Here is a 15,437-nt window from a genome sequence, read left to right on the forward strand (position 1 = left end):
GCTTATCTGACTCTTAGTTTTACTAAATTGTGATCACTAGAGAAAATGAGAGAAATCTGAGTTCAGGTTAATATTTTATTTGTTGCAATTATCTAGCAAAATTTTAATATTTAATGTGTTAATAGTTAATATTTTAGTGTTGGTGACTTTAAAAGATTTTATGAAGCTGCTTCCATCTTCCTACCAGTTACATAAAATGTTTTTTAAGTGTCTACATTTCAGGGATCCTCTGTTTTTTATAACAAGAAGAAATTTGTTTTATCTGAGGCTGTGATGTCTGTGAATGATACTCAATTTAAAGAAAAGAAGAAAATCTCTTTTATAAAGGTTTTTAAAAGTCTAAGTTCTTTGTACATCTATTTTGCAGATTAAAGGATTTACTTGAAGACAAAGCATTCTATTCATCAGAGACTGGACAAGAGTTACTCTTGCTTTTGGCAATTAAAGATGATGTTGTCATGGAAACAGTTGATCCTGCTTTCATTCATTGGCTGCCTAGCAGGTAACAATAAACTTGTGTTTTCTAAGAACTATTCTGGAGTCCTATGCTTAAATACTTTGGTTTGTTTTTGACACAGGATTTTTATGTAGCCCAGGTTGGCCAAAAACTCACCACGTAGCTGGGGCTGTCCTTGAGTTGCTGAACTGCCTACCTCCACCTCAAAGTGCTAGGATTACGGGCATGATTGTGACTCTCTGCCATGTTTAAATCATTTCTAAATTCTGAAGTAAAGTGACAAGAGCAAACAGAGCATTTTTTTCTCAGAAAGAAAATTCACCTTATTACTCTGATAATTAGATTCTCGTTGCTTTTTACTTAATTTTTACAAGTCATTTCATTCCAACAGAAAATTTAAAGATGCTTAATATTAAAGATATACTTCTGAATTTAGCTTGTGTTCCAATACAGCAGCTAAAATGAGAATCTCATTTCATGGACATTTTTTTCAAAAGAAGCTGAAAATGGAAAGCCCCACTGTGTAAGGGGGATACTATATTTTAAAGTTTGCCCCTACTTTCTTATCAAATATTAAAGATAGCATTGAACCTCTTCTAGCAGGAATCAGTGGCCAATATTCCTTTAGATAAGATTGGGGTCTGCTGTTCATTTTCTCAGTTCTATGCTGGGTTACTGACTGGGAGTCTCTTGGGCCACCTTGGCCAACAACTCGTAGGAAGGTATCTCCTCTTTGGCGTTGTTTCTTGTTATGTAGCTTTTAGCTATACACATGTATTCTTAAAGAATATATTGATTCCTTTAATCTTTGGTTATACCTTCATTTTGGGTGTTTAAGACCATACATTTAGCTCAGATGAACCAATTAATTTTGTTCTTAGGGTCGTTTGAGGATCTGTTCCTCGGGGTCACATGGGCTTGGGAGGAGCTCCTGACTCCTTTCTTTTACTTGTTCCGTCTATGTGAAGATAAGTAAAGAACCTGCTCGACTGTGGCTGGCTTCACTTGGAATCATGGAGGAAATGTTTGATCTGTGTTGACCCTCCTCTTTGTAGACTGTACACTGGTTCAAGTCCATCTGGTGGGGTCTCTATGGCCTCCTTGATCAAGAGGACAGGTGACTCAGCACAGTTACAGGACATTTTGAGAGAAGCTCATAGTCCCATGGAGCTTAGTCAACCTAGGAGCAAAAACTGTCCTTCAAGTCCTTCTGACCAAATTAGTATAGGCCTCAAAGTATGGCTGTTAGACATCCAAGAAGGTTAGTTCCACCAGTCTGGTACCTTTAATTACCATGTGCCATGTAGATAAATCTTGGGCAAAGACCAAATGTTCTCAGATAAACCTTGCCTAGACATGTATTATATTCCTTGAGCTAGTTGTATGTATAATTTATCAGTAGGTTGTTTGATTAATATGGTTCCCTCTGGATTTTTAAAAAACTATAGAGGCATTATTTATCTCTTGCATTGTCTATCTTTCCACCATGGTTTCCTCATTTAAAGTGCTCCCATTTTTTCCTTAATAATAGCCTTCTCCTATGGTCCCACCTCTATTAAGTTCCCTCATTCCCTTTATCCCCATGGTTTGTTGTATAACCCTCCTTCCCCCCTCCCCTTAAAATAACCCAATTTTTATCCAATCTGCCTTATTAATGCCTGTTTCCTACTGTTCTTTTCTTTCAGATTCTTTCTTTACCTTTACCTCCCTGGTTCCTTTTCATTATCCTGGTTACTATAGTTATGTCTGGATACATACTCACTTATCAGGATTTGGTGCTAGGCTCCATATATGAGGGAGAACATACGTCGTTTTTTGTTTTGTTTTGTTTTGTTTTCCCCCGAGTCTGTGTTACCTCACTTAGTATAACAGTTTCTAGTTCCATTCATTTACCTGCAAATTTCATGATTTAATCTTTCTTTACTGCTTAATAAAACTCCATTGTATAAATGAGCCACATTTTCATTATCCACTTGTCAGTTGAGGGACACTTAGGTTGCTTCCATCTCTTAGCTATTGTGAAAAGAGCAGCAACAAACATGGATGTACAAGTGTGTCTGCATTAGGATGAGTTCTTTGGGTATATGCCAAGGAGTGGTATAACTGGGTCAAATGGTAGGTGTTAAGAGTTCTCCACACTGCTTTCCATAGGGTTGAACAAGTTTGCAATCCCACCAGCAGTGGATGAGGGTTCCCCTTTCCCTACATCATCTCCAACATTTGGTATCATTTTTTCTCTTGATCTTAGCCTTTCTGACTGGGATAAGATGAAATCTTAATGTGGTTTTAATTTGTGTTTCCCTAATTACTAATGATATTGAACACCTTTTAAGATGCTTCTTAGCCATTTTTATTTTGAGAACTCACTGTTAGTTGGATTACTTCCTTTCTTGATTCTTTGTTTTTTTTTTTTTTTTTTTTTTTTTTGAGTTCGTTATATAGTCTGGATGTTAAACCTCTGTTAGATGTGTTGCTGGTGAAGATTTTATCCCATTCTGTGTGTTTTCTCTTCACGTCCTTGGTTGCTTCTTTGATGTACAGAAGCTTTTTAGTTTAATGAAGTCCCATTTGTTGATTCTTGACCTTGTTTCCTGAGCAATTGGTGTCTGCTTTAGAAAATGCTTTCCCACACCTGTATCATGTAGGGTATTTCCAATGTTTTCTTCTAACAGTTTCAGTTTCAGGCTTCACATTGAGGTATTTGATCCATTTGGCGTTGACTTTTGTGCAGGGTGAAAGATGAGGTTTTAGTTTTATTCTACAGGTGGAGATCCAGTTTTGCCAGCACCATTTGCTGAATTTTCTTGGCCCCTTTGTCAAATATCAGGTAGCTGAAATTGCATGTACTCATGTTTGGGTCTTCAATTTTCTTCCTTTTATCTAAGGGTCTATTTTTGTTCCAGTACCAAGTTTTTATGACTATAGCTCTGTAATACAGTTTAAACTCTGGTATAGTAATCCCTCAGCATTGCTTTTAGTGCTCAGGGTTGCTTTGGCTATCTGAGGTCTTTTGTGATTCCATACAAATGTTAGGATTTTTTTCCAAATCTGTGAATAATGTCATGGGGATTTTGATTGGCATTGCATTGAGTCTATAAATGGCTTTTGGTAGGATGGTCATTTTCAAAATATTATTTCTTCCAGTCCATGAGCATGGGAGGCCATTCCATCTCCTGAAGTCTTCCTCAATCTCTTTCTTTAAAGATTTAAAAATTTCATTGTAGAGCTCTTCAATGTCTTTGGTCAGGTTTATTTCGAGATACTCTATGTTTTTTGCAGTTACTATTTTTTATTTTGGCAGCCATTGGGAAGGGGAGTGTTTCCATGTACTCTTTCTCTGATTGCTTGTTATTGGTATAAAGAATGGCCTACAGACTTTTATAAATTACTTTTTAACCTGCCACTTTATTGAATGTGTTAATAATTTCTAGGAGTTTTCTGGTAGAATGTTTGGCATCTCTTAGGTATAATATATCATCTTCAAAAGTGATAATTTGATCTCGTCTTTTCCAATTTTTGCTCCTTTAATTACCTTCTCTTATCTTACTGCTCTTGCAAGAGTTTCAAGCACTGTGTTAAAAAAAGAGTGGGGATAGTGGACAGCCTTGTCTGTTTCCTGATTTTAATGGGAATGCTTCCAGTTTTTCTCCATTTGGAATGATGTGTATAATATATCATCTTCAAAAGTGATAATTTGATCTCGTCTTTTCCAATTTTTGCTCCTTTAATTACCTTCTCTTATCTTACTGCTCTTGCAAGAGTTTCAAGCACTGTGTTAAAAAAAGAGTGGGGATAGTGGACAGCCTTGTCTGTTTCCTGATTTTAATGGGAATGCTTCCAGTTTTTCTCCATTTGGAATGATGTTGGCTGTGGGTTTACTGTATATGGCTTTAATTATGTTGAGATATGATCCTTCCAGTCCCAATTCCCTCTAGGACTTTGAACATAAATGTATGTTGAATTTTGTCAAAGTCCTTCTCTGCATCTATTAAGTTGACCATGTGCTTCTTGTCTTTGAGCCCATTTATATGATTTATGATGTTTATTGACTTATGTATTTTGAACCATCCCTGCATCTCTTGAATAAAGCAGACTTGATCATGGTGAATGACCTTTTTGATGTGTGTCTGTATGCGGCTTGCAAGTATCTTGTTGAGAATTTTTGCATCTATGTTCATTAAGGATATGGGTCTATAGTTTTCTTTTTGGTTGTGTCTTTATCTGGCTTTGGTATTAGATTGATGTTGGCTTCATAGAAGGGATTTGGAAGTTCTCCCTCATTTATATCTTTTTGAATATATTAAACAGTATTGGATATAGATCTTCTTTAAATGTCTGGTAGAATTCTGCTGTAAATCCATCTGGTCCTGGGGCTTTTTTAGTCAGGAGGTGTTGTATTACCCTTTCAATTTCCTTATGTGTTATGGGTCTGTTTAGGCTGTTGATCTCTTCTTGGTTTACTTTTGGTGGTTCCCATGCTTTTAGATACCTGTCCATTTCTTTTAGTTTTTCAAATTTCATAGTGTATAGGTTTTTAAAGTATTCCCTTATAATTTTCCTGATCTTTTTGGTGTCTGTTGTGATGTTTCCCCTTTCATCTCTGATTTTATTGATTTGGAGGTTCTCTTTCTTTCTTTTGGTTAATGGGCTAGTGTTCTACTCTAGCCAGGCTAGATAGGCTGATGAGATTCAGCGGATGGACAAGCACTGGAGAATGGCTGGGGGCTTGGACAACACAGTGAACAGTAACAGGGATTACATAGTTTATGTGCTCCAGTGGGCAGGGGGAAGACTATAGGACGGTGCCATTTGGGAAGTGGGTATTTAGATGAATAAGATTGTTTCAGATGTTCTTTATGAAATACACACAAAAAATCAAATTAAAAATAAGTTATATTTGAGGAAGAAGCATAAAAATTTGCTACATGTTAATTAGTAGAGGTGAAACACATTACCATTGAAATTTACCCGATGACTTTTTATCCATGCTCAGGTGCCAGGGATCTGAGTGTAACTGACTGTGACTGGCATTAATCATATACATAGAGATTAAAGACACATGTGCAAACATCTAAGCATTAGTAGCATTAAAAATGAGTCTTTCTATAGGAAACAGCATATTTTGAAATAAAATAGAGATCTTTTTTAAAGGTTAAAAACTCATTCAATTGTATGTCTTAGAGGGTGTGTACTGAATTCAATATTGTATAATTGTATGAATTCAACTGTGACCCTAAAAATTACAGCAACTTTTGAAAGAGATATATCATTGCTCTGGAAATTGGTATTGAATATGTTAAAGCTGTAATGAAATTCTTCTTCTAGTCATGTAGTTATTAAAGAAGCAAAAAAAAAATCAGGGAACTATGTTTCTTAAAGAATAATCTGAATAACATTAAAAATAAATATTATACAGGGATAAATAATAGTTTAGTCATGGTAACCTAATATCCCAACTAACATTAAGAAAAAAACTTTTAAGAACATTTCTCGCCTGCTACAATATTTTTAAAAATTAACCAACAAAATACTATATATTATATGACAAATGTAATAATTGTATTTATTTTTATTTTATATGTATGCATGTCTTACTTGCCGGTATGTAAATACACCATATGCAGGACTTGTGCCTGCCAGACCAGAAGATGCCATTGCATCAAGTTCAGGTGGGTGTTAGCCACCATGTGGGTGCTGAAATTGATCCTTGGTCCTGTGGAACAGCAGCAAGTACTCTTAACTGCTGAGGCATCTCTCCAGACCCCAGATTTTAAAAAGAAAATCTTTTTTTGTTACAAACGGTCTCAACTATAATAAATACACTAATGCAATGAACAGGCACATGTAGTCTGTTTGGACATAGCCACTGTAGCATCTGACTGTGTCGTTCTATTTGTTGGTGTCTAATCATTCTTCCTTTGCTCTTTGCTCTATTTACTTTCACAGACCCATTTGAATGCATATTACAGAAATAATTTTTCACATCCAAGAAATTTAGCACTTATTCACCTCAGACCAATGAATATGTTTTCCTTATTGGGACTTGAGAAAGCTAAAAAAAGCATAACTTGCTGATTTCTTTTTCTGATAAGAATGAAGAAAATTGGAATGTACTGTAAAAATACCATATATATAAATACACACACACATATATATATAGATATATACATATTATCTATCTATATATATGTGTGTGTGTATAAAAATCTGGGCTCTTGTGTCAAATTTCAAATGTTTTTCAGATATTTAAATGATAACATGCAAAAATTCATAAGCAATCTTGTATTATAGGTTGAAAGTTGTAATTTTTAAAATGTTTTTTTTCAATTTTTATAGATTTTTACTAAAATGCTTAATTGCATTTCTAAGCATTTGCTTTGCTGCTAATCTAGTATTTAGAGGAAAGAGAATAATTATTTACAAATTTCTTCCTTTTCAAGTAGCTTTGGAAAATGAGCAATGCAGACAGACATACAAACTAAAGTATTATTTCTGTCTTCAATATTTCTCTTCCTTTACAAACTTTGGATTTCCTGTGTTAGTAGAAAGAGCAAAATGACAGGTAATACATGGCACTAGTATTACCCTTCACAGTGCTGACTTCTGTAGGTGCAACCTTGAAATCTCACAAGTGGTGAAAAAGGAGACATATTGAGAGAATGTTAGTGCTATGCAGTTATAGAAGATGAAATTCATTTTTTAAAAGTTTAAAAATGTTACCTGTAACTTTAAAAAATATTTTATTATCTTCATTTTACATATATGAGTGTATTGCCTGCATGTATGTGAGTGCACCCGTGTTGTGCAATGCCATAGAGATAAGAAGAGGCGGTCAGATACCCTGGGACTGGAGTTATGGATGGTTTGTAGCCACCATATGGGTGCTAGGAAATGAACCCAGGTTGTCTGCAAGAGCAGTCAGTGCTCTTAACCACTGAGCCATCTCTCCAGCCCCCTACCTGTAACTTTTTTCCACATGAAATTTGTATTAAGCCTATGCCTTGTTTCTGCCTATAATTTACATGTTTATGGACAAATTTATAGAAAACATAGTATCCATTTTACTAAAGTGTGAAGATATCTGTAAGGAATTTGAAATCAGCTTGAATTTATAGATACAGTGTTTAATGAGCTTTAAAGTATTTAAGGAATTATTGATATGATTTATGTACAGCATATTATATTTTGTGTATTGCTAATGGAATTGGTAATCTTCATTACTAGTCTATGGGAAAGAATTTGTCTATTTTGCTAACTTTAAAGAATAGTGATCACATGCTATGATTTATATATTGATTGTTGGTGTTCCTTTTGAATTAGTAAAAGTTAGAATATTGGACTCTGGGTGTGATAGTCTGTTAATACATATTGATTATTTTTATGCATTAAAACAAATGTACAACTGAGGGAACATACCATAAATTTTTAATATTAATAAAAGCAAGTGAATTCTCTTGGTGCTGTTTAGCAAAAAGATGTACACTCAGTATGAGGGGACCCCAGCTAGATGATTTGTTTTTTGTTTTTTTTTTTTGTCTTCTCCAATTAAGCCTTTTGTTATCTGATATTTAATATTTGCAGTATTTTTCCCTCTGCTTTTTGTTTTTTGTTTTTGTTTTTGTTTTTTTTTTCATTTGTTTTGTCAAGTTTATACCGAACAGTAACCGTCACAAAAGTGGAGATGGAGATTTCAGTAGAAAGCAGTCAGGGTAAACATTCTGAAAATCCTGACAGGAAGCCAGAGAGGGAAGGAACGGAAATGAAGCAGAGCAGTGGCACCGAAATGAATAACAATGATATTAATGAGTGAAAGCATGCTCACTGAATGCCAGGCCCTTGGAAACCACACTACTTATCTACTGTTTTAGAGACTTGAAATAACTCTCCCAGTTAGTGTGGTAACCACAAGACTTCCATTTATCTCTGGAATAAAAATTAAGTTATCCAGCAGGAGTGTTTGCTTCCTGAATCTTTTCTTTTCTGGAATAAAATTACAGGTTTGGACCATGGGCTAAGAATCATCAAGAAACCAAAGTATTATTTAACTACTTAAATAGCTGCATTCTAATTACTTAGCTGTTTTTGGTAGCCAGGTATTTGCTGTCCTTTATAGGATCCACTAGTCATGGGTTTTTTTGGAACACATGGCATATGAATATTCCAGTGTGTTCAAGTCCATAAAGGTAAAATACACAATGGATTTTAGAGCCACTTCAGAAAGTTTTAAGAATTTGAAATGGCTCAGTTTTCCTATTGATGAGATGTTAAAATAGCAATATTTAGCTATATTGAGGTTAAAATGCCTGTAAAATTAATTACACTTTAAAATTTTTTAATTTTATCTTTATTTCATATATAAGTGTTTTGTCTGTATGTATGTAAATGCAGCTGTGCATGTAATGCCCAGGAGGCCAGAAGAATGCATTGGCTCCCCTGGAACTGGAGTTCAGATAGGTGTTAGCTGCCATGTGAGTGGTGGGAACTGAACCCGGGTCCCTCAAGAACAGCCAGTGCTCTTTAACTGCTGAGCTAACTCTCCCTACACCTGTATATTTTAACCCCATGTGTTTATTAGAAATTTAAAATGTACATGCATCTTGAATTATTTTTCTATAGTACAGTATAGATCCAGACATGTATGAAATAGAAACCTGGCCAGTTTGCATATGTTTTCTAGCATGCCCTATTTGTCCAAATAGACATGAGAAACTAAGATAGTGGAGACTTTTGATTTTTAAAGCTTTATTTTTCCTTATGTGTATGTTTGTGCATCTGTGTAGAGGTTTATGCATGTGTGTGGACATACCATAAAGGCCAGAACTGTGTGGCAGCTTCCCTGAAGCTGGAGATGCTGTCAGTTGTGAGCCACTAGATATGAAACTAAACTCAGGTCCTCTGAAAGCTCTGTAAGTGCTCTGAACTGCTGCAGCATTTCTTCAGTCCCACATAATGGAGACCTTTTGAAGAGTTATAGATGCCTGTTAAGTGTATATTACTAGCAGATGCTGATTGATGTTAAAGAGTTCAGGTTTTCAGTGTCCTGGTTTAGTGAACATGGGTAAGTCTTTATTCAATACATGTGGGCATTGTAAGCTTCTCATAGTACAGTCTTCAGTGTCAGTCTTCTAGAGACAACGTTTGCAGAGAAAAAGTCCCATTGTTAACAAAAGGTGTTTCTGATGTCTAGTATAGCACCATAGGAAAGTGGGGAAGAAACCCCAACGCTACCTGATCAACTGTTGGCAGCTGTTGTCTCTTTGGAAGGGGAGAGTCAGTCTCATTTAAGGGTGAGATTCTTGGTAAGTTGACCTTGCTCCAGTGGATGCACCTACGCTGAAGGTCAACTGGGTATACAAATTAGACTCAATAGGCCTTAATATCTGAATAGAATCTGTATCTGTTTATCATCTATCGTTCATCTAGCTATCTATCTAGAAAGCATGAAATTAGATGGGGGGAGTAACAGAGGTTTAGATAAGGAACTGAATTACAATAAGATGAAAATATATTGTATGAATTAACAAAAATTCTATAAAACATCATATGGAAAATATTTTATCTGTAAACATTATGGAGTATTTTCTCTTAAAATTCTAGTGAAGCACCTACGTATTGGAGTTTCCTATCACTTTGGTAATACCTAGGAATCACGTGTCAAAGAGAGTAGCTATTCATTCAATAAGGAATTCGTTTTACAAGAGGGAATTATTGAACTTATTTTAGTATATAATTATAATAGTATCTCCAATTGCTGCCTTGTTTTGAAATTATGATGCAGCCAGGCAGATTCTGATATTGACTCCAGGCAAGGCCACATTTGTCCTAAGGACTGACCTATGCATTGATCTAATAACTTTCTTTTTGTGGCCACAAGGCTTCCTTGGTTCAAGGAGAATTCTGTTCAGTTGTTGTAGAACATATCCTCTCTTCTGAAGGATCTGAGCAAACAATCCTCAACTCCCAGTTGCTGCAGGTGGATAGGCTGCAACTGCTTGGCAAGTCAGCCTGTGGGAAAGCCTAAATTTGGAGGTATGGGGAAAGAGAGCAAGGGGAAACTCGCTGCATGATGACATCTTGATGGCCTGACCACACTCTGGCATAAAGTGCATGAGGATTGTATCAGTGAGGTTCATCACTGTAACCAAAATACCCGAAAGAACAATTTAAAGAGGGAGAGATTTATTTCACCTCATGGTCTTAGAGGATCCAGTTCATAGCTGCTTGGCTCTGTATTTATGGGTTGATGGTAAGGCAGACCTTGATGTAGCTGAGAGAATCTGGCAGAGAATCTTTGGTCCCTTATGGTGAAGTAGAGAAAGGAAATAGATCAGTGGGCTAGGACTAGAACATGACCCAGTGACCTTCCAACAAGGAAGCTCACCCTTCCAATAATGCTATCATATTATGAATCCATCAGTGGACTAAATCATTCACTAGGTCCAAGTTTTCATGACCTCAGGGTCTGAAAATACACTCATATACATGCCCAGACTGAGCTTTACTAATCTCATAGGTGATTCACAATCTAATCCAGGTACCACACATGATTAAACATAACAGGCAATAAATATTCCCAATTCCCAAAAGTGATAGTTCTTATTCCTTTTTTTTTTTGTTGAAATTTCATCTATTTGATTTACGTGTATGAATGTTTTGTCTACACATGTGATGAATGCATACAATGCCTGCTGAGGCCAGAATAGAGCCTCAGGTATCAGAAACTGGAATTATGAATGGTTGCTAGCCATCACATGGGTGCTGGGGATTGAACCCATGTTCTCAGAAAGAACAGCAGATTCCCCTAACCTTTTTACCATTTCTCCAGCCCCTAGAGTCCTTATTCTGTAAAGCGCCCTTGATTTGAACTTTGTATTTGTCTATTTCAGTGATAAGCAAGACAGTGGAGGCCTATGTTTATCTATATCTATATCATCTATATCTATATCTATCTATCTATCTATCTATCTATCTATCTATCTATCTATCTATCTATCTATGTATCCATCCATCCATCCATCCAACCATCCATCAATAACTGCAGTTAGAAAATGCCTTAGGAGACTGTATAGATGGCACTCACTAAATATATTTTAGTAAAAATACTCCACCATTATAATCGAGCTTGAAGTTCATGGTCACCATATTTGAACTTTTGATTCATGGAAAAAGTGTGGAAACTAAATTCTCGAGTGTAGGCATTGCCTTGGAAACAATCTCTGCTTGTTTCATGCCTGTGATTGTGCTGTGTGCAAATACTAACCGTGCCTACTGACACATAAGTGCCTTCCTCATGGCATTCATTTTGTTCCATGTCATTGTAATGAAGATAGCTTTCTCTGCTAGTTTTCTATCCACACAGTGATTTAATAATGATATGAGAGTAAAATAAATGTCTCATGGTCTTCCTGAAATGATTGAAGGATATTATTCAATTGATTTTAATAACACTGCACTTGTAATCACTTAGTAAATGATTGAGAATTTCTAGTGGGCTGTAGTTAATCTCAAAATAGATTTAGAATTATCTGATTTTGTGGCATTAAAGGTTGTTCTTCAAGTCAGCTGTTGCTTTGAACATTAATGACTGTCATTTCTTCTGTAGTAATTGTGCACTGGTAATGTGACTTGATAACATCGCTACCAAAGAAACGGATATGTCACTGATCTCTCCTTATAAATCCTGACATCCTCCATGTTTTTACAGAGAAACTTACTTCTGATCATCCCCTCTATTGCGGGCAGCTGAGCTCTTGAATTGCTTTTCATTTACCCCATTTAAATCTTGGCAGGTTATCAGAGTATGCATGTGAGATCTGGTACAAGATATAAGCGTGGTTGGTGCTTTTTGTTCCTATAAACATCGTCATTCATAACAGCTCATATTAGAGCTTTTTAAGCTTGATGATGAAGACAAGATTCAGGAAACTTAAAAAGAGCTGTGTTGAACGTGTAATTAGAATTGAACAAACATATAAATATATATAAAGTTAAATAAAACCCACAATTTTGTTTTGCTCTTGACTTAGCTATTGTCTCAAAAGAATCCAGTAATTAGTCCACTAACTCTGGCAAATAAAGTGCTCATTTAAAGCAGTTTAATTGACCATTGCCTAAGTTATAAGCTGTCTTAAAGTACTCATCACAAGAAGTATTTAAAGGTACCTCAGTGTGCGTTATGCCTGTCCATGGACTGAACTGTGTTAGAAGAGCTAAATGGATTAGGCTCCCACCAAGTAAGGGTATAGTGCTTAAGTATTAACTCAAGAATGATGGTAAATTCAAGTATAGATAAATGCATAGGCATGTACACTCACACACAAATGCACACATGTATCTGTTAATATAAGCCATTGCTGATTTTAGGCAACACATTGTGTCCTGCTTTAAACAGGGAAAGCAGAATTTATGCCATGTCCATCCACGTGCTGTCCTCTGTTTTGACCCTATGTATTCTTTCTGTAGGTAGCTCAGATCCTTTTTCTCTCTCATCCTGTAGTGCTGCCCCAGCCTTGCTCCCCATCTTCCTGCCTCCTGTTCCTTTCTGTTTCCCACATGTTACAACCCAGATTGTCTTTGGAGAGCCATTCAGAGAGCGGACTCCTAAGCACTTGCTTTGTGAAGGGCGTTTTGATAAGTGATGTGGAGAAGTCCAAGATGATTCAGGATGCAGTCAGTGTAGGAAGAAACGAAGTCTCATGTAACCAGTGGAAAAGGTACAGTGTAAGGAAATTATGAAGAAGTAAAGAAGGAGGAGTTTGAGTACTGACTTCTACAAATGATGATGAAAGTAGTAATAGAGAGCACAGTGTTCGAGTTGGGCCCTAAAATAATCACTCTGATCATCCTCTGAGTACTTACTTTGTCCTAAGCCCTAACCTAAGTAATTCATCTCAGTTACAGCATTAATTCCTTAGATTATTCTCTGACACTTTCATTGTTATTAACACTATTTTACAAAGGAGGGACCGAGGACTTTCACATGTTAAGGAAGTTTATGCATTTCACATAGTTAAAGGGTTCAAGTTTAAATTCAAACCCCTATCTCTGGGGCTAGGAAATGTAGCTTAGTTGCTGAGTACTTGCCTAGCATGCATACTGGAGATCCTTTGTCCAAATCCTAGCACTGCCAAATGAAAAACACAATAAATTTTTAAGGCAAACTTAGTCCACAAAATAAGACCATGATCACCATATTAAACCTGGGAATCATTTAAAACAATAGGCAGAAGGGATAAATTTAGAATAAAAGTACAGTGTACCATTGCTTTCTGCTCTTATAAGGAATAACTATAGACTGATTGAATAACTTTTACATAAATAACACTAATATATAATAAAATTTTGTTGCATGGCAACCCTGGCTCAAGTAATCTACTTGTATTAGCTCATTACTGAGTTTTAGTTTTGAACATATATCATATGCTTATGATATACAATAATTGTGTGTGTGTGTGTGTGTGTGTGTGTGTGTGTGTGTGTGTTGCTAGGAATTGAACCCAGGGCCTCACATATACAAGACAAAGCTAGGTTCTCATCCTTAATATGATATTTATTCACACACAATATGAGTGAAAAATATTCACATATATTATTAAATAGTTGAAAAAGCTTGTTCATGAATCTGTCACCTCATATGAGTTTATTTCATGTGTAGAGCAAAGTCATGGCAGTGTTTCAGTATGCTTCTGTAGTTAACATGCTATGTAACACAGCTCTGGAAGCCTTCCTCCTGCATAACTAAAATTTTGTTTCCTTTAAAATTATCCCCCAATCCCTGTATTCCCATGTCCCTGGAAAACAGACTTCTGTTCTGTATTCCCAGGTGTTGGACTGGAATTCCATACATAAGTGAGATCACATGTTATTTGTCTTTCTGTACCTGGTTTCAGTTAAGAGAATGTCCTCTAGGTCCATCCATGAACATGTTACTTTGAATCACACAACAACCCTATGAGATTGACACTATCATTACTATTCCTTGTGAGAGGAAACTGGGGTACAGAGGGTTATTATGTAGTCTAAAATTCCCATGCTCATTAAATGGAGCTAGGTGTCAAATCCCCATAGTATATTTTGATTTTTTGTTTCTTAATTTTCTACTATGATTGCTACTAGCTACATGTGGCCACAGAGAAATGGGAGGATGGTCGAAACAAATTGGATTTGCACTAGATATAAAATGCACTTTGGATTTCAAAGATATAGATATATATATAGATATAGATATATAGATATGGAGAGATAGACAGTTGAATATATATTATTATACTTTTTACACAGCTTGAAAACTGAATTAAAAAACTAAATACTTGATGTTACATAAATTTGTAAGTAAACTAATTTCATTGGCATCACCTTCCTTTTGCTTAAATCAGAAAACCTGACAGTATTGTACATAGTGAAAAGAATTGTGGATGGTAGGCTAGATAAAATATACAAGATTAGGCCTAAAGATTGGTGTGGAACATGAGTTATAAACTTAGCTTTTTTAAGAAATATTGTTCCAATGGATTGCTTGTAGGTTAGAGGGGAAACAAACAAACAAACAAGCAAAAAACCCTAAAAAACAGAAAAACTTCTTGGCAGGTATTGTAATACATCACCTAAAGGATTAATTATATGCCTGTTGCATGACTACCTGTTGAGAACTGAACAAAGATAGGGAACCAACAACAGTGGAAAGAAATGATTCCATCCAAATCCAAATTGGTGAACCAGTGAGTTTATTGGGGTTATTTACCGTAGTGTGAGTGAGGGGTTACTTACAGGAACACATGTTAAGGGCTATTCCCAGGAGAATGATGGATCAAAAGCAGCTGCATCCCTGAGAAGCCTACACCAGCATGTTTTCTCCCTATATAATCTCAGGAAGGGGACTTGTGATTCTTGCAACTTTCCAAGCTTCCTATCCTTGTAAGTTTTGTTAGTTCCCTGAGTCCTTCCAGGCTCCCTCCTCCCTCCAGGAGATAAAAACACAGAC

General features: G+C 35.9%; 1 protein-coding gene across 8 annotated transcripts in view; it reads left to right on the forward strand.

Moving 5' to 3' along the window:
• Cntn3 (contactin 3) overlaps positions 1-15,437 on the forward strand; it is a 471,390-nt gene that overhangs the window by 115,830 nt on the left and 340,123 nt on the right. For all 8 annotated transcript variants that reach the window (XM_029562809.1, XM_029562808.1, XM_029562814.1 and 5 more), the window contains exon 2: positions 368-502. In XM_029562809.1, the coding sequence (XP_029418669.1) occupies positions 448-502 (55 nt within the window). In that variant the 5' untranslated portion in view covers positions 368-447. The remainder of the gene's footprint in view (positions 1-367; positions 503-15,437) is intronic.

The sequence above is a fragment of the Nannospalax galili genome, unplaced genomic scaffold, assembly GCF_000622305.1.
Source record: "Nannospalax galili isolate Female #2095 unplaced genomic scaffold, S.galili_v1.0 scaffold114, whole genome shotgun sequence".
Lineage (NCBI taxonomy): Eukaryota > Metazoa > Chordata > Mammalia > Rodentia > Spalacidae > Nannospalax > Nannospalax galili.